The sequence below is a fragment of the Hippoglossus stenolepis genome, chromosome 7 (genome assembly GCF_022539355.2).
Source record: "Hippoglossus stenolepis isolate QCI-W04-F060 chromosome 7, HSTE1.2, whole genome shotgun sequence".
Lineage (NCBI taxonomy): Eukaryota > Metazoa > Chordata > Actinopteri > Pleuronectiformes > Pleuronectidae > Hippoglossus > Hippoglossus stenolepis.
Genome location: NC_061489.1, coordinates 5,846,707 through 5,866,816, shown reverse-complemented (window position 1 = coordinate 5,866,816; position 20,110 = coordinate 5,846,707). Strand labels below are relative to the sequence as shown.

General features: G+C 38.8%; 1 protein-coding gene across 1 annotated transcript; it reads left to right on the top strand.

The window, feature by feature from the left end:
- The first annotated feature begins 416 nt into the window (after positions 1 to 416).
- On the top strand, positions 417 to 13,475 carry irf2 (interferon regulatory factor 2). The gene is made up of 9 exons (XM_035161408.2): positions 417 to 667; positions 2,725 to 2,817; positions 4,470 to 4,569; positions 5,244 to 5,420; positions 5,597 to 5,643; positions 7,299 to 7,419; positions 8,020 to 8,172; positions 9,250 to 9,287; positions 9,954 to 13,475. Exons 2-9 carry the CDS (start codon positions 2,731 to 2,733, stop codon positions 10,221 to 10,223), a joined length of 993 nt encoding a protein of 330 aa, XP_035017299.1. The 5' UTR covers positions 417 to 667; positions 2,725 to 2,730; the 3' UTR covers positions 10,224 to 13,475.
- Positions 13,476 to 20,110: the final 6,635 nt, after the last annotated feature.

Sequence of the window (20,110 nt, the reverse complement as noted above, 5' to 3'; positions counted from 1 at the left end):
GCATAGTAGTGAGTAGATAATGAGTGAATTTTCATTTTTGGGTGAACTATCCCTTTACTTTGGTCAGGATAATATTTACTTTGGTTTGCTAATATGAAATAATTATTGTCATTATTGCCAGTTTAACTACAAAATATAATTCACGTGTTGGCAAAAAAAAAATATTTTTGCTTTCATAAAATTTCCCATTTGAAAATATTTTATTATTATAATATATATATATATATATATATATACATGCGAAACCTGACACACTAATTTAAGCTTTGTATTACTACAGTAACATCATGTGCACGCATAAATAACCATATAAATGAAGTAAGGCATAACGAAACGGTTTCGGTTTGTTTTCGTGGTCACAGGAAAGAAGAGCGGAGTGATTCCTCTCCGTATTTCAGCTCCTCCGGTGAAGCGCGCACGCGGCCGCAGACACTTCCGCGACGGCGCTAGAGAGCAGGAGGGGGATTTCCAGCGCGAGCCCCCGCTTCCCCTCAACGGCCGCTGTTTTGCTTTCGCTCTCCGCTGAGAAACAGAAAAGAGCCGCGGACACACTTTTGTTTTGCACTTTGTGTGAAAGTCCGGGATAGAAGTTGAGCCGTGTGACTCGGGCTGGTATCGTCTGTGTGTCAGCGGGAGCCCGGAGCTACAGGCCGTCCTCAGCGAACAGGTACCGTCTCATTTCCGCATATTCACGCCGTTCGGTCGCGGACATGACGGCTCCCTCTCGCTCTGCGTGTGCAAGTGAAAGTGCGACTAGTTCTGTTGACTCGGTACTAGAGTTTATTTTCACTTTTGCCTCGGTTGTTGTTTCTTTATGGGACCAGCACGACAACACGGGGCGGGTTAACTTTGACTACATCCGTCTTTAACGCAAACTAAACCTGTTACTAACATTGACTAACAAGTGGAGGAGACGCAGAGAGAACCAGGATCTTACGGTACAACAACAACTACTGCTGTCAGTTTGTGTTGATGTTCCAGCTGTAGCTCTATTTACCTGCTGTGAACCAAAGTACTGTTGTTTGAACTCATTCACGTGTTTCTGATTCTGCTCTGCAGCTCAGAAATACGTGTTTTTAACACTTTGAGGAAATAAAACGTGTTTCTCTGAGTGGTTGATCATAAGCAATGTTATTTGTTAGGTCCAAAACTACCATTAGAGTGGTATATAGTACTACAGTTTTACCCTTAAAAACTGCAGTACCATGAGTACTGCAGTTTCTAAGTGTAATATACATTTTGTAGCTGTTTGTACTAGTTATTAACCCTTAAAGGCCTTAATGTAATTTATTTACTTTTCTGAATCCAATAATAGCAATAATACTAATAACTTTGTTTATACAGCACCTTTCCAAACAACCTTTACAATAGAAGACAAATAAAAGCAATAATACAAAACATCAGAGACAACAGGCAAAATAGCATACAACATGTGAACACAGAATAACTTCAATATATATGTTCCCCATGTGTAGTTTAAATGTTTTTTAAAGACATTAAATAAAAAGTGTATTTTACTTGACAGGGATGATGCAGTTGAACATAGTTACAATACAGATCATGAGATTGATGTACGGAGAAATATATCTTTATTTGTATAGCACCTTTAAAACAGCTGTTACAAAAGACTACAAATTAAAAAAGTAATGACAACAAACAAAATAATACCATATGTCATTGAAAATCAAAGACAACTAACGATATAATATAAAATCTTAAATCAAGGTCAGTAGATGAATTAATACAATATAATTTAAAAGTAATGGCAAAGGAAGATGAATAAAAGAAACCCAAGTCATAACAATAACAATTAAGTAAAAGCCATTTAGTAAAAGTACATTTGGAGTGATGATTGAAAAACAGACAGTGAAGTTTCAAGTCTGAGTCACTCATGTAGACTATTCCAGAGGGTTTGGGGCCTGCACATGATTTACTGACCTTTTGATTAATTTCAACCTTAAAATGAATACATAGTGTGTTCTATAATTCCATCATACAAATATAATATCCAATGTTGGCCAGTAAAGACAGCGTTCTGTAGTCAGACTGTGTGTGTTGTATCAAGCTGCTGGAAGTTTCAACCCTGCCCTTAATAAAAAGGGATGATATTTTGTCACCCTGTTTGACCTGTTAGGGAGCTCAGTCCTCATGTCAGCAGGCACTGCGTTGGCGCACTGCAAACTTCACCCACCCCAGTGTGGGTGGGGTGGGTGAAGTTTGTTTTCCAACCAGCCTGCGGTATTCATTATCTTCTTTTGGTTCTCGCTCTTCTTTCTTCTAAAGTACTTTATTTAAAATGTTTATCATATACAGATAATATGATAAGAGTGGGCTAAAGGGCTGCAATTACAGACATGATTACACAATTTAATTTTAGAGCGGTATTTTTTGAGACGAAAATTAAGAAGTGGACCTGAGCAGGATTTCTATCTTTACAACCACAGACAAGAGGCGTTCAACACTTTGCTGTGCTCTCACAGCCTGGTTGTAACCTCAAGTGGTCGCTTCTTCTCACAGTGGAGGACATGTGACTTTAAGTTTTGATATCTGCTCTGTTACTAACCCATTTGTTGTTATTGTAACAATAAACTCTGTGGAACCTTCAAATATGATTGTTTAGTAAGACTTACTGTAGTCATCATTCATACATATGCTGCTATTTATTATTGTTATAAGCAATTATAATTATACAGTAATCATAAATATATGTTTGTGTGTTCACAGGCCACAATGCCAGTAGAGAGGATGAGGATGCGACCGTGGCTGGAGGAACAAATAAACTCATCTCAGATACCAGGACTGAAATGGGTTAATAAGGTAAGTGAGCACACACACACACACACACACACACACACACACACACACACACACACACACACACACACACACACACACACACACCATAAATCCCAGTGTTTACTGTGGATCAAGAGGGTTTGGCGTGGGGGCAATGTGTTTTTTTGTTGTTAAGGGGGTTATGTACATGTACATATATATACACATCGATTCAGTTAATGATATTTTATTGTATCTAATACCAATTTTGCTTGTATATGAAAGGAATTCTCAGATCACTTATGCTTTAAACTGTGCAAGGAAACGTCTCACTTGGTGCATTATTAAAAATATTAAGGTAGGCCAGTCACAATAACACATTTTGTTGGACAATATATTGTTCCAGAAATGATTGCGATAAATTATATTATTGTCATCATTGTGAAACCATTTTATACCACTGATATAATGATATTATAGCATAATCATGCAAGTACACCCTTTCAAAGAGCAATGAAATACAAAATTTTAAGAATATACAGTCTGAGATTTGAATTAGAATTAAAAATAGTAAAATATCCTGAATAAATAAAACATTAATGAAATAAACCACACAAAACCAAAACAATAAGAAAATGGACTCTGGCTCTTGATTAAATATTAAACATTTGCCTCAGAATATATGATGCCAGCTCAGTAAACTGGATGGGATGGTTATGATTTAGATGAGATTTTAGCTTTGTGTTGTATTAGGTTAGTATTCCGGCGTTTCCTTTAGGATTGTGTGTGTGTCTGTCTGTCTGCTCATCTTTGTCACTCTTCACACACAACCTGGCCATCACATGAATTTAGTTATTAATCGATTGTGTCAAATTATTAATCCAGATCGTTCCAGCCACTTTAACACTGTGGGCGTCTCATGTTGTTTGTAGCAGGTGAAATGCGTACACACAACATATTTGGCTTTCTTTCAATGTGTTTAAATTTGTGCCCTATAAACTCTGGAGTGAATCAAACCAACACCAAGTAAACTTCAGTATTGTTCAGGTCTTAAAAACTTAATAAGATAAGTTAATAATAACTCTTAGAACTGTTTATAAAGAACTAAAGTGAGTACATGTCAGCAGGAGTGTGGATGTAGGACACCCAGACAGAGACTCCGACACGGTACAAACCAACCGCGGCTTCTGCTCGGGTCCTGAATCAGTGGGGCTAATCATTTTACAGCAGTGGTCCATAGTGGAAACCCTGTTATCACACTTTTTGTTGCCACTGTTTTAAACTAATTAGACAAACTCCTTCGTTCACATTAATGTTCTCTCCTTATCTCCACTTCACTGTCACACTGTCTGTCCGTCTGTGAGTGAGTGAGTGAGTGAGTGAGTGTGTGTGTGTGTGTGTGTGTGTGTGTGTGAGTGGGGTGGGGTCGGGTCAGCCCGGGGCCTCGGTGTGTGAGATTAAACTCTGCTCTCAGACTGAAAGGGGGGAGATGAGAGAAGCGACACAACTCACCAGCTAAATGTTTGGCACACTGGTGCAACCAAGGAATAGTTGGAGTTGCACTTCATCGATTTTTGGTCGCATGTGCGATTATTAAGCGCTGCAGTAAAGATTTTGGTGTGGTGATCCACCATGCAGAAATGTTACTAGCGGAAAAACTGAATCAAGACCTGAGCATATGTAAATGTTTTCAGGAAAAGAGAATCTTCCAGATCCCGTGGATGCATGCTGCGCGCCATGGCTGGGACCTGGAGAAAGATGCACCGCTCTTCATGAAATGGGCCATACACACTGGTAATACACAGATTTACCTAAAGACACTGCTTCTGCTTTTTAGTGGCTTTTATTTTCATGTCCACTGCACCAGTTCTGTTTCAAATGACAGAAACGCTCGATTTGCATCCTGTTTTCAAGTAAGAAATCACGTTGTCCTGGATTGTCCCATTCAATTAGACCACAGGACTTTCAGGTATTGGGTCTTTGTAAGGAAGTGCACAGGGTTTCTGTAAGAACAGGAATTCACACACCTCCTTATCACATCAGGAGAAAAAATATAATATGTTGAAACTTAGATAAATTCTTGTCAGAAGGATGTCCCTATGTTGAAAGAAAGATTCAAAAAGATGAGAATGAATAGAGAAATTATTAATTCATATTTTTGTATGGAAATTAGCAGTATGATGAAATAATTTTCATTTTAATTTCTCTGCATAAAGTATTTAAAATGAGCACCCACTTAGTTTGATGACCAATGAATGAATTGATAGGGCATTTAAGAAATGAAATTTAACTGAATAGTTTAAAACTGGTTCCCATAATGTACCATACATACTGGTATCATGGATTCATGTAAAACTGCCTGAAAAGTGGCAATGTCCTCCTCATGATATTAGCCAACTGTACCAAAAAAGCATCTCTGTAATAAGAATAATCAGAATAATCCTGTTTGTGTTTGTGTTTTTGCTCAGGTAAATACCAGCCAGGCATAGACCGTCCGGACCCAAAGACATGGAAGGCTAATTTCCGCTGTGCCATGAACAGTCTGCCAGACATCGAGGAAGTGAAGGATAAAAGTATCAAGAAGGGAACTAACGCCTTCAGAGTTTATAAGATGCTCTCCTCCACAGAGAGAAGTATGAAGAAAGGTGAGTGCAGCTTCCCTTCCTAAACCTGGTTTGGTTAAAGTTGCCATTCTCTCTTAAAATGTACTTACTATTAATTCCATATTCACTGATTAAAGACATTCAAGACCAGTTGTAAACTTTGGTTTTTAAAAAACGATCTTTATAATCTATGTCTTTCTGTGTGTTTGTCTATTTAGGAAAGAAGAAGTCCGACAAAGAGGGGAGGCCCAAGGAAAATAAAGAGGTAGATAAACAGATAATTTCCCTCCTCACACATGAAAACAACAACACTTGCAGGATAAGGCAGCTTTTATCTAAATGACACAAAACTGTCTTTATTAGGTCTCTCCACACTTTAAAATAACCTTTTCAGAACCATTTAATATTTGGATTATGGTGACCATGAGCAGCCGCATTGCAGAGGAGCAGACGCATGATAGGGAATACAAACACCACGGAAGAAAAGTTTCTGATTTCACACCCAGTCTTTGCAATTTAACTGTAACTTGCGGGAACTGGTCTGGTGACATTAGGCATCATAGGAATATTTACTTTACCCAGAAATGTTGCTTTTGTATCAAAGCAGATCAAATGATTTCTGAAAGTCGGAGCAGAGGTGGCAGATTGCCTCAGTATCTAATGTGAACAATCAGCTCCAGCTCCAGTTCCCACATCACACAGAGTTTTGGCAGAGAGTGCTCCTTCTCCATCTGCCTCTGTTTCTCTGTAATGCACATGTTTAAGCAATTCAAAGTAAAACCAATAGCTACTAGTTCCATTTTATATAATAAAATGATCAAATTAACAGAAAGTACTAGAGAACATACATCAAATTAGAAATATAATCTAAAATCATTGATTAACTGTACTTATATTGTATTTTACTTTGAAGAACATTAATTTTTACATAACTTATCAAAAGTACATAAATATTCACGACCATATCAAAAATCTGTGACAGAAATGCTAACTTCCAACAACAACCTCTCAAACGGCTCAGAGTATTGAATATAAATAAACGGAAGGACGTGGACTTATGATGTACAGAGTAATGAACATGAATGCTTTGATGATATTCGACTGGTTGGTGTTGTATTGTTGGCTCAGTTTAATTTATGAAATGCTCTGGATAACAGTTTGTATCCAGGTCTTACTTGGCACTAGATGTTATTTGTTGTTATTCTTATAGTTTTATAGATATTCATGTCAAAGCTACTGAATTGTCTTATTGGACTTTATCACTATCACAGTTCAAATGTAATGAATGAATAAGCTTAACAATATTTTATATATATATATATAACAGAGTATATTATAGTTAAATGGACATGTAAACATTGACTGAGCTTCTTTGTTTGTGTAGAAGTTTGAATAACATGTTTTCATTTATGTTTTTAAGTGTTGATACAGTTGTTGATGGCAGATTGATGACTATGATATGGAGCCCCCCATTAGGGATGTTTGGGAGGCCAATGCCCATACTGATATTAGGGTGTAAAAACACTTCTTGTTCTCTCAAATATATTTAAGATGTCCTTATCAAACCCTTATGACAAAGAAAGGTAATTGAGGCTTGACATTTTACTGCTTAACCATAAACTTAAATAAATAAATGAAAATAACAGACACATATATATATATAACTTAAATTAAGTAAAATAGCATATTTTCTGTACTTAAATATAAACATTAACGTACATCTGATCTGCATTGTTTATTCTGTATATCATCAACATAAACATAGATATATCTGTGAAAGTATCAGCCCACCGATAAATCGGTCAGGCTCTAATTTAATAGACCCTTTTCCACACACAGTGGTACGATATGGTACATTTGACCAAATCAGTCTTCCATAATCAACCTTTTACAGTTTTTTTTTGTTCTTCTCACCCTCAGGTACCTTCTCCGTTTCCAGACAGAATTCTTCTCCAAGCTCATGCTGGACCTATCGACTATTCCAAACAGGAAGAGGTCAAGCAGGAACCCCTAGAGTCAACAGTGATGGACAGTGCCTCAGGTACGACACCAGTGTCTTCTTTTTACTATGATTACTATAGCCATTTCAGACAGTTCCTACGGAGAATCTCCGGAGAATTGGGTCCGTTTTAAGTTTTTGTGCATTGAAATTTAAGTTGCCACAAAATCAATAAAGAAAAAAATGCCATTAATTGCACAGGAATCTTTCCGTATATATCCACAGCAGAGTAGTTACAGTGGTGAATGAGCAAAGTCCTAAAACCGGCATGTAGGTTATTGAAGTGTAATGTCTGGTGTTGTCTTGAATAGACATAGTGTGTGTTAAATAAATCTTCCACGAAGTATCTACTTGATTCTGTGTTAAACCATTCGTTTGAACTGTGTTCAGCTGTCTGTTTGACATGAGGCCTTGATGAGCCCTAAGATTGTGGTGCACAGGTTGTGCTCTCAGTCAGAGTAGAATAAATAAACTTGTCTCAGAATAGATGTTGTGGAAATAAATATCACAACTCTTTGTCTTACAGCAGTGGATAGATTCTATATGTTATTGTCATTTTATCAGTAGATCATTTACAGAGTCGGATCAGAGTGTGCATGCGTGTTCAGTTTATTATAACATAACCTCTGTTACCATTCATAGCCATTCACAGCTCAGTGGAAGACCACGTGATCACGAGTGAGCAGCTGCCATTCGTCTGTCAGACAATTGAAGTAACCACTGAGAATGAGGAGCAAACAGTTAGCTCCTCCCACTCGTACCCGCTCCAAATCTCCCCTGTGTCTTCATGCTGCGGTGAGACCACACACACACACACACACAAAACACCACTTTTTATTACCAGAATTTGCATAAACAGGTTACACTGTTGTGCTTTTTCAGAACCACCATTTTGACCACAGCAGCATCAAGTGCACATCTTTATATTAATAGTATAATGTTTATACATAAAGCTTCAGTTGGCTGTCAAGCTCAATGCATTTGATGTAGGCAAGTGGTTTTATTTTTTTTTTAAAACTGCAAAAAAGTGGTTCAGCTGGTGACCCAATAATCTGACATCATTACATCACCTGTTGTTACACAATCCAACTAAAATAAAGTGGCTTCTTTATCAATGTCAGCAGATCTTATCTGAAGCGCAGAAAATTGTGGGCAAACCAAGTGTGGAAAAAAGAAACCACTGTTAACAGCAATTATTGTGGCAGATAACAGTGTTTTAATCAGACTCTTTGAAGCTGCGTTTGAACTGAAAAGTTGGAACAGCAGAATGCACTCTGCCATATTGAAATAAAAGAGTAAAGTTTTTAATAATTTATCTTGGAAATAATTACACTGGAGACTAAAAAAGTTCTATATTGTAGTGTCATTTTGAAAATAAGATTTCTCCTCTCAAATAGACCCATAACCATAAAGACTGAAAAGTGTTAATAGTGATATTAGTTTTTCTTCCAAATCTTGTATTCATTAGTTTATCTCACCTCTCTGTGTATCCACCTTTTCTCACTAACCACTCATTAAGACTAAGTTTTCTCTTATATTTTCCATCCCTCCTACCTCTCTGTACATTTGACCCTTTTTTGATCTCTTACTCAATCGTTGTCGTTGTCTGGCTTCTCTCTTCTTCTCTTTTGTTTATTTGTTAAGCAGGTTTATTTAGCTGATTTTCACATTAATTATACATTTAGTGTGCAGGCATTTTTGTTTAGACAGTAGAAAAGTGCCATGCTAGGTACCAGCCATGTTAATATGGTTTCCCAATTTAAGTCAAGATTTGCTGGAATTCCTCCTCTTTCTCTTGCCCTCTTTGTCTCTGATATATTTCCTGAGTACTGTTTTATTACTGCAACTCTGTATGTGTGTTTATTTCTGCAGGCAGTGACACAGACAGTGACACAGAAGATACCAAAGAGGTGAGTCTCCCGTCATACACAATCAAATACACAAAGGACAGAGTGATGATAAAATGATTACCTGCTCTGATCTTTAGATAAACAGGTTTTCACCTGTTTCAACCTCACTGTAAAACAGGGTGTGTGTGGGAGGGCCTTGTCAGGAACTACGACTGTCAAATATTAACAGACTGATCTAAGGTTGATCTTTTGTCGTACATTGTACCCACAGTGAATACACACACACCAATACTGCTACTTATCAGTGGTAATAGGTTTTGGTGTTTAATTTTTCAGTGTAATCCAGCACAATATTAAATAATAATGTAATCTTATCTTGCTCAAAAAATACAAAGGTGTAAAATGTTACCCTAAGGTTATTTGCCACAAACTCAACATTTGGACTAAGTAAACCAATGGAAGATTGTATCTGTACATTTTGATGCTCTGGGCCACATATACATTTTTTAAATCGAATGAAGTTTGCTGCCATTCAGTCCTTGATATATGATAAACAGCTATGACGTGTGCTTAGATTGTTTAGCTTATGTGGTTTAAATGAGGTATAATTGTGTATCATCTGTGTATCGGTGAAATGGAATGTTGTCTTGCTGAATGATAGTTCACACAATTTCAAATGTGTCTCAGCCCCAGCTGGAGATTCATGATCTCTCCTATTTTTAAAAGGGTATCAGTGCAGTCTGGAGGCGGGACTATAGCACATCAGTCGTCAGAGTTCCCACATGTTCTCTTCCCAGCATGGCCACTTTTGTCACCGCCAACAAGCCGAACTTCAGGGTCACCAGCATGCGGGACCCAGACCCACTCATCAGCTACCACACGGACGGCTGGACGTCGGCCTACACCCAGAACTCTCTTGCGTCTCCGGGGACCAGCCACACCCATGAGATGCGCGCAAGTGTCATAATGAAAACCTCCGACGTTACCTCTTCCTGACCCCAGAAGGGGGGTATCCTAGCTGTTGTCAGAGCATAGGAATGACAGAGAATGTTGTTTTTCTTCATCAGGGCCACGTGGTGCCTCAAAGGCCAAACTACCAAATCTGTGATTTTGATTGTAGCTTCTGTGTGGGACATTAGTCCCCTGAGTTTTCCTTTTGATTGGAAAAATTGCTGACTGGTTTTAATGATATTCTTCGGGGCTTGACTTGCTCACTAATTGAGGAACATTGAAGTCTTTAAAACTTTCTGCATCTGTACGGCTGCGACAGTTTGTGTAAATTTCATCAAGTTCCCATGTCCGCAAGGGTTTGTGAACAATCCGTGTCCAGGTTAAAATGTATGAACACGTGGAATGTACACGCCGGCAATCGTGAATCTAGAGTTGTATATGTGGGATGTGTGTTCACATTTGTTCTGGAATATATTTAGTCTTGATCATCCATGTGTCACAGGTAGATCATTTTCCCTGCAGCTTGTTGTCAACACTTTAGAACACCATGGTTAGTGAAGAGAAGATTTAGCACTTTTACATAATTTCTTAAGATGGATTTTATGAGTAAAAAATATCTTTTGTAGATGCATAGTCTGCTGTGACCAGGTTTTCATATTAATAAACTGTTTTGTTTTTTTTAAGCTGTTAACAGCCTCCAGTCAACCCAAACATTCAGTTCCTATGTCAAATAGTCCCTAGTAGTTCATCACAGGAGGATGTTATTTTATGTAAAACTTATTTTGATTATGAAACTACCTAATTGTACCATATTTAATTCAAAATTACTTACCGGTTAAGTATTAGAACCCGTTACAAAACAAAATGTTTTGATGTCACTGTTTTGTTTCCCAGTTCTCAATGTCTATGTGTGCACAAACATCCTCTTTTATGTCTTCATTTTTTATTGCACCATAAATGGGAAGAGAACCATTTACTTACTATTTCAAAAGAGTTGAACCTTGAGCAGGAAACATTGTCTAAAATGATTTACTGAGACACATGGATGGAACAAAGATTACGTAAACCTAGAAGCAAACTGTTGATAACAGAGGAACCAAAAAAAACAAATGTTATGAGGAAGTTAAAGTCTCTGTCGGCAAACCAGCTCCACTAGCAGCAAGTCACAAGAAGAATCAGAGGCACGTTGTTGACAATCATGACAATCATTGATATGCCCCGAATTGCCCCATGCAAGCAGGTGTGTGTGTGTGTGTGTGTGTGTGTGTGTGTGTGTGTGTGTGTGTGTGTGTGTGTGTGTGTGTGTGTGTGTGTGTGTGTGTGTGTGTGTGTGTGTGTGTGTGTGTGCGTGTGCGTGTGTGCGTGTGCGAACTTGTAAGTCTGGAAACCTCAGGTAAACGTGCCCGCCTAAACAGAGAGATGAACTGACAAGATGAACGACAGACATGCTGACAGACGGACTGACAAGACTGTGAACAATGGATTTCTTCCGCTCTCTCCTGCCTCCTGGTGTTAATAATGTACATAGCTCATATGTATGTATGCCTGCAAACTGCTTCTGCACCTTATGGACAGCACTGGTGTGTGTGTGTGTGTGTGTGTGTGTTGGGGAAATGGTATTGAAGGTGTGTGGATGGATACAAATGATCTATGCTTTAGTCTGCTAACAGCCCAAAACCTCAGTCGATTCTGATGCTCAGTTGTCGCAGTGCAAGCATCACTATGTTAAGCACAAATTTTCACAATCTGTAAATCTCAACACAAAGAAAGACATTATATTGAAGTGTATGCACAGAATGATAAACTTGAGCATCAAAGGAAGATCTTCTTTCCTTTGATTGATTGTTTCTCATGCCTGTAAAGAAGCAAGCTTGGTGGTCTCAGTATTATTTGGCAAAATATAATTAACCAAGAAGAAGTAGGTTATGAAATGTTCATATTCCATCTTCTGAGAGTCATGTCTCCCTGTGTTCTGAACTACGCTGAGTGAATCAGAAAGCTACTGGTGTGTTAGCAGCTAGCAGGCTAAAGCGCAGACTTCATTCCCAGGCTGCTTTCAGCCAAGCCCCAGCTCTTGAGGATAAACAGGATGCTGCCATGTTTGTGAACCAAACCCCTGTAGATTTTGACACTGGACGCACATTACCGTCATGGTGAAATTATTTAAGGTTCTCATTCAATCTAAGGCGTATGGGTTTACTTGACAGCAGATGTGGAATAGATGTCGCTTTTCCAAATGTTTCTTCAACATGTTTTTTTTTTTTCCCCAACTTGCATCACATATTGAAAGATAATGGAACACTTCATAGTACTTAGAAATGCTCCTCAATCTTCTTCAGTGATTTTTGTTCTTCTGCTCACAGCCTCTTTGAGTGCTGTATTTTTACAACCATGTCATTATGACCAAATCAGACGCTTTTCTTTGACTATGTTTACTTGGAAACCAATATTCTGATAGTAATGTGATTAAGACAATAGTCCAAGGAAGACACTGTCATGTAAACAGCATTCTTTGATTACCTTAACCTGAATAATAATAATAATAATAATATTAATAAACAATTAACATGTATATACACACAGGAATATGAATGGGATATTCTGTTGGCAAATTGTGTAAACATAAATATTTTATTCAGATTAAGGTAGATAGTCGGATTATTGGTGTCCATGTAAACATAGTTGCTAAAGGAGCCAAAATTGTTGTTTCATTGCATGCAAATGGTATAGTTCATATTAGGCCTTTGCACCAGCAAAAATGTGTTAAATTAAAATTGTAGTGATTTCAACATTGAAGCATGAGCTGACTTGAAATCGACGTGTTGTAATTAATGATGGCGTTTCTGATAATTAAACGTTCAGATCCTTCTGCCTTCACAAGCCTGACCGTGGACACTTTTAAAGAAGTTGTCATGGAACAACTGAAGTGCACTTAAACCTGGAGCCTATTTCTGTTTCTGTCTATGCTAAAGGGACGTCATTGCAGCCAAACGTTAGCAGGGGAAAGTGGGTAGTGATACTGTTATTTGTCATGAGGTTGTCTGATCTTTCTAACCTGCCTCTACTTTATGAGATTGCTTACTTTTACTTTTAAAACTGAGGTGTGTCTCACTGTCGGCACTTTGCACGTATGATAAAAACAATATCACCATTCAACTCCCAAGGTTAAGCAACACAGGTAACTGCCCAGCTAATAGAAACTGGACCCACAATGTGTCATCACTGTTTATTCTGCAAACATGAAAACTACATGTGGATCAACATGTAAATCTGAATAAAGACCGTTTTTTGTATTTATTCAGATGAGTTTAATGTGTTTTATGCATTGTGGAAAGATTGTAGATGGTGGTTAGAGGTTTATCTTGTGCACTCATAAAGTTCAGAGTCCAGGTTTATGGGATGTGGGAGACTGAGAGAGCTGGCCTATCTGTTAGTGTTGAGATAAAAATGTCCAGTAAAAACAAAGTCCTCCACGTTGAGGTCATGTTGTCTGTGCGTTCTGGAAAAAACACATCACTGCTCTGAGGTAGTTCAAATTAGTCCATGTAACATCTGCACAAAAATATCAAGCGGTATATGTGCTAAGTGGAAAATACTGCCTGTGTGTGAGATCTTTTTGTCAGAGCAGCAGATGTTCCCTTGTTGCAGACGCACACAAACACACGCTAATACTCGCACGTACAGCTCTTTCAGTTCAACCAGAGCACCAACTGCTGTTTCGGTTTCAGTTGCTGTTTTCAGTTCTCTCTTTACTTCCTGTCTCAGAGGCCTCGGTGGATGGCTGGTCGGTTGCCTTGACGACTGCTAACCGCATGCCATTTGTCATCATAAACACTCCGTCCCTAGTGTGGGGTGTCTTCTATTTTGCTCTATTTCACAAGATCCTTTGTATCCACGTCTTCTTCACTACACTTCTCTTGTTTTGGTTTAATGACCACAAACAGTCACGACAGTCATCTCAAATAGTCTCTACTCAGGCTTCTCTAACAGTTCTTCAGATACTAAAAGAAACAAAAATCATTCTGTTCATGATTAAATTGTAAATCCTCCCTTGCTGCTAATTCACCTAATAAAACAGTAATCAGATCTAAATTTAATCATCTGGTGTCACTGAAAAGAACAACAGTTTTACGAGAAGAGGTTCATTTATTTTCTTAATTATAGTCTATGTTTACAAAGCATGTTGATTCTTCATTTCTATATTATTTACGAGCCACAATGAGGGCAACTATTCAGAAAACAATGTGATTAACTTGGATCCTCCTGCAACTTCTGCAGTAATCGCTCACTTTTACCATCTAGTGTTCAAACGCGGAATTACAGCTTAATTTCTCTGGTTAACACAGGTCAGAAAGGCTTTCAACATCATGCATCTTTTTATGTTCAAATATTGATACAGGTTGCTTATTTTAAGGAATATTTTAAGGATACTAAAGTCATAGAGCTTATAGAACTATTAAATGTATTGACCACAGTCACTAACCAAGAGAAATATTGTATGTGAAATCACTAATGAGCACCACAGCCAAAGAATTTGATCCCCTGGATTTCTGTGAGCTTCGCCTCACTGTCATGTTTGAGACAAAGACTGAGCTCTACTGTTTCAGGGACTGATCGGGTGTGATATCGATCAGTCAACTCATGCTGCTGTTGGTTTCTTCTATGAGACCTGCAGCCACTGGTCTTCAGCTCTAATCTCCAGCTGTAGTTTCTCTACCTGCAACTCAAAAGCGTTTAAATGTTTCTGCTGAAGCTCAGTGATCTTCTCCCACAGCTCCTGGATGTCCTTTATTTTCAAAAGTTTCCACCTGCTTCTCTCGGTTGGTTCTCACAATGTTTTAAACTCCTCCTCAGCTGCTTCTGAGCTCGAATGGCAGACTCTCCACCCTCAGTATGACTTCAGCGGAGTTCGACCAGAGTTTGATTCCTCTGGAGAGCGGTGCCGTCGGCTGGTTTTCTTAAACACCAGCTTGTCAAGAGAAGCAGCTGCTGGTTTTTCTTCAGCCACATCCTTTTCTAATGAAGCTGATGTAAAATGTTCTTAATTCAAATTTTGGAAAACTTTTGCCTACTCTCATGCATCCTGGAGAAAAACCTTTTCAGTAATTTCTGTATTTTTCCTGAAACTTTGTCATCTCTCCCTAGTTCATGAAAATCAACCATGTGGAAAAAAGGTGGATTTGTCAGAGACATCTTTACAAAGTCTGCCTTATAAAGACTAACACATACAGAGGGACATTTTTGCCGAAAAAACAATGGCTGAACCAAAACACAGATTTGGAGACTTGTTAGACTCCGATACCATTTACACATGGAGGGTTGATGGATTAACTTGAACAAATATCAGTGCTGGGCTCCTTTCGATCATTTTGTCCCAATCCCTGTGGACTATGTGCTTTTTTTTGTGTTGCTGCTAAAGATTGTAGTTTGGTAATTTGATGTAATTGCAAATATAAGATGTAAATTACAAATTCAACAGATCTCTCCACATCAGCTGCAGCCACATGGAAATACCTTACACTGGCCCCATTTGAATCAGTAAATGTGATTGGCCCGACCTGTCTGAGGACAGATGGAAATCAGTCTGAATGGGAGCGGGGCCAGACCCATCTGTGACAGTGAATTAACATCAGCTCACTGATTGGTCTGGTTTCCAGGCTCAGAGCCCTGATCACGGAAGTTGATATAAAACTTGACTGGTGCACATTCACAAACAATTTTTAAATAAATTAGCTGAAACCATTCAGCACAAATTAACACTGGAGCGTTCAGGAATCTCTGGGTAAATGCCACGTTACCTGGTTTGAACACCAGGTAAAGTGGATTGTGATTGTGAGTATGGAGCACAGTTGTATATATTCAATGCTGTGATATTTTGATTTTGTTTCAAACTGTGGCATCGTGGCGAAGAGAGGAGGGAGGATAAGTTGTTTAAATGTATGCATTGTTCCTCGTCACGTCATGTTAGATGTTTTGTGCTTCACATTTTTCATTTTAACATGAAATTTTCATTTACTTCTTTATTAAGTTATTTTTTGGGCCAGGTGGGTTTCAAAGTAACAGCCAAATGCAAAAAGTTGGTACCACACAGTGTTGAAATGTTATATCATAGAAGCTGATGGCTTTAGATATTTCTAATGATCTATTCTAAATAAAAAGATTTTGAATGATACAACCAGGACATTTTTGAGATATAAAAGCATTGGCCAGTTTATGTTTATAGATTTTTGGCTACAACAGAAGCCCCCACTTACTGGATTATTAGGTCTGAGCAAAGAACTTTCTGTCTTTCAACAAATATTTGAAGGTCTAAACATGCTTACAGACTTATATAACTTTGCTCACACATCTGGTCTAGCAAAACATGATCAAATTTGATGGATTTAGGCAAAATGTCTTGATTACCTCCCCTAACAGCTTTGTATATACCACTACCTTCCAGCAGAGGACAGTGTTCCTCTGTGTGTGTGTGTGTGTGTGTGTGTGTGTGTGTGTGTGTGTGTGTGTGTGTGTGTGTGTGTGTGTGCGTGTGCGTGCATGCGTGTGCGTGTGCATGTGCGTGCACTGTTTGAATAATACAGTGTCTGGATGTTTATCTCAAACCCACACATCAGTTCTCTCTCTGACTCTTTTGCCTCTGTTATCTCCTCATCAAAAAGTTGTGATAATGTGCACATCATAACAAATACAGGATTGTCATGGCATGTGGTGCATTGGTTTGGAAATGAATGTTCACTTAGGTGCAGAGTAATTCTTTCATCAACCTCCATTAGATTCACATTATTGTTTAGCCCGTACAGAACTTTGATTTTTAACTAAATTCTACAAACCTGGTGTAAGATTCCCATCAGCCTCAGCCGTAGCAATTAGCAAATGTTAGCACGCTGACACGATAAACTAAGATTTATTTGCATTTCCTTGCATTCCTATATAACCATTATATTGCCACTGTGAGTGCACAGCAGTTTCTTTAAGTCCAGTGTTTGTGTTGCAAGCTCACGTGTGGTAGAGACAATTCATCAGTCAGCTGCACATTTGATTTCTGATATATGTACATCTGTCAACTGCAATTCTAGTTAAATTGTTACAAAGCATCGTATTCTCCTTGTACAAATCATTATTATTTAGGAAGTAAAATCCATGTGCAACACCTTCATCCATTCACACAACACAGTCTGCTCCTTTGTGAATCATGTGTTTCCACGGTAACAGCACAGCATCTACACCACCCCCTGATGTGCAGTTTGCAGCTTTAATTTTGGAATGAAATTACATTTTTTTTCGATTGCATAAACACTAAAATCAAAAGTATTACACAATTATCAAAACCTTACACTCAAGGAGCAAAACATCGGCCCAGATTTGCACCACTATAAGCACAATGTCAGCTTCACACTTTTTGCAAAACAATACACACAGTATTTGCAAAACACGAAACACACTTGTATACATTAGACACAGAAGTGTATCAAGATGTCACTTCCTTGCAATTCCAAAGCACTAACTGTCAAATGACCCCCCCCTATGAGCCAATTGGTTCAACACAGCCATCAGGTGTGCAAACACATGTTTGCTTAATTGTAGACACACCAATCAGGTTTAAGCACTATACAAATGCAGCAGGTGAGTTCACCTGTCTTCAACCAAAATGGAAGGAGTCAGAAGAAGAAGAAGAGTGAGGGTGAGAGGGGGAATCCACGGAGGAGGAGGCCGTGCCAGAGGTAGAGGCCGAGGTGGAGGTAGAGGTAGAGGAAGAGGTAGAGGAAGAGGAAGAGGAAGACCTGAAGCAGGAGGAGAACGTGCTCAAAGAAGAAGAGGACCAAATTTATCAAATGAAATTCGCGCAACACTAGTTGACCATGTCGTGAACCACGGATTGAGGCTGAGGGAGGCTGGACTAAGAGTTCAGCCAAATCTTAGCAGATATACAGTGAAATCTGTCATTGTAACCTGTCCTGGAAACAGAATCTTCTGTTTGTCTGATATTTGCTGAGCTTACAGTGTTATGCACACTAGTGTAGTAGCATGAAAACTGGGACATGTTTTGTTGTGATTCTCCATGTTGACATGTTGACTGATTTGGGTATATGGAGACAAATAAATTATAATTTCATCAGTCTGCGGCATTGGTCTTGTGTAGTGTTTGGTGAATTTATTGTATATTTGCACTTTCTCTGTGTACTTACAGTACTCTAATCACTGAGAAGTAGAATTGCTAAAAGTGTTTTAGGTTAGCAACAGCAGTGTGTAACTGGTTCAAACAGAATTAAGTCATATGAAACGTGTGTGTTTCATATGGTAACAAAATATGGTTTTGTATAGTTTTTACAAGAGTGTTTCATTTTGCAAAGGATCTGAGGTGTTCTGCTAATTGGGTGTGTGGTTGTGCTAATTGTGTGTAGTGTTTTGAAAAACCGGGCCCTGTTTTAAAAATCGTGCTTAAGCAATCGAGAAAAACTGTAACTAAAAGCATTTGAAGCTACACCTGGTGTCTAACTTTCTGTAAGACAATGTTGTACACGAGAGAATCACTTGTCTCGCTGCCCACCTCTCTGACAAAAACATCAGGAAATCCACCAAGGACACAAATAGGAGACACTCTCTGGTCGACACATGCTGTACCGCTTGCCAGCAGCAGATGGCAGTGTCGCTCCATTTTTCAATTTCTGCACTGCCTCTACTTCCTTTTTGTCTTCTCTCTTTCTCTCTCAGAGAAACTTTTGGACTATGGAAGCATGTAGAGGATGTATTATGTTGGTAAAGACTTAAACTAAAGCATCTTAAGAAATCTGATGGAAATGCAATCACTTATTTTTTTAATATTTGATATCTGCTGGTGTTAAAAAGTGTATTTTCTCACTTAAGTGTAGACTTTCAACCAAGAATCTGTTCAGGAAATTGAGTTCATTGATATATCATATACAGACCATTACTACTCTTATAGTACTTGAATCTCATGTTCACACTGAGCATCAGCGAGTTTCTGTCTGTGTTTTCCGTCTCACCCATTAATGAAATGTCGTAACACAGAGTCGATGTTTGGAGAGGTGGAATATCTTCAGTCAGAGGAGTGCAGGAGCTCTGCAGAAATGCAGTCCAATGCATAAAACATGTGAATCAGAGATTCCACGGACTGTGCTGAATGGATACTCAGTCTTTTCATGCGTTGCAGTGGAAGTGTTGCACTCGATATTTGACGCACAATGTAAAATAAATGTATAAATGTCAGTGATTAACCTGCATTGTGGCTCCAATACAGCTGCACATTGCCACTGCGTTGCATGGAGGAAGATGTAGCCTGAATGCACATACAATCTCTCTCTCTCTCTCTCTCTCTCTCTCTCTCTCTCTCTCTCTCTCTCTCTCTCACACACACACATACACACAGTCAACTTGGGGAGGAACCAGGTATTGTGAGTCATCAGCAAAGCCCTGTTTAAGAAACCTGACTCAGGGGGAGAGATAGCGTGAGACAGATGGGTGAGAGAGAGAAGCCAAGTGTGGGAGGAGGAGGAATGGGGGGAGGTGAAAGTAGAAAGAAGGTGGAGGTGGAGGGGTTAGAAAAAGGGGAGAGACGAGAGGGGGCGGGGGTTAAAGAAGAAAACAGACGGGGAGATAGAGAGTGTCAGCGAGGGGCGAGTTAAATGACATTAATGATGCGTTGGTGTGAAGTGGCTGTGAATCTCAACAGTCGACTTGTTACCATGGTTCCTGCTGCTGCTGACTTCCCGAACACAGAGCACACATAATGAAGTCAGGTGTGTGAGAGGAGTGAGAGCAGAGTATGTGTATGTGGATCCCTCCACATACACTGTACATGTGCAGTGAAATAGTGTGACTCTATGAGTGAGCAAGATGTGTGTACGCATACATTTACGTGTTTGGGTGTAGGTCCTAAATATTCTATGTCCTACTCTATTCCTCTTGTCATC

Coding starts and splice junctions, on each gene's coding strand:
- irf2 (XM_035161408.2), top strand. CDS start 2,731: ATGCCAGTAGAGAGGATGAGGATGCGACCGTGGCTGGAGGAACAAATA. Junction 4,570..5,243: donor GAAATGGGCCATACACACTG/GTAATACACAGA, acceptor GTTTTTGCTCAG/GTAAATACCAGCCAGGCATA. Junction 5,644..7,298: donor GGCCCAAGGAAAATAAAGAG/GTAGATAAACAG, acceptor TCTCACCCTCAG/GTACCTTCTCCGTTTCCAGA.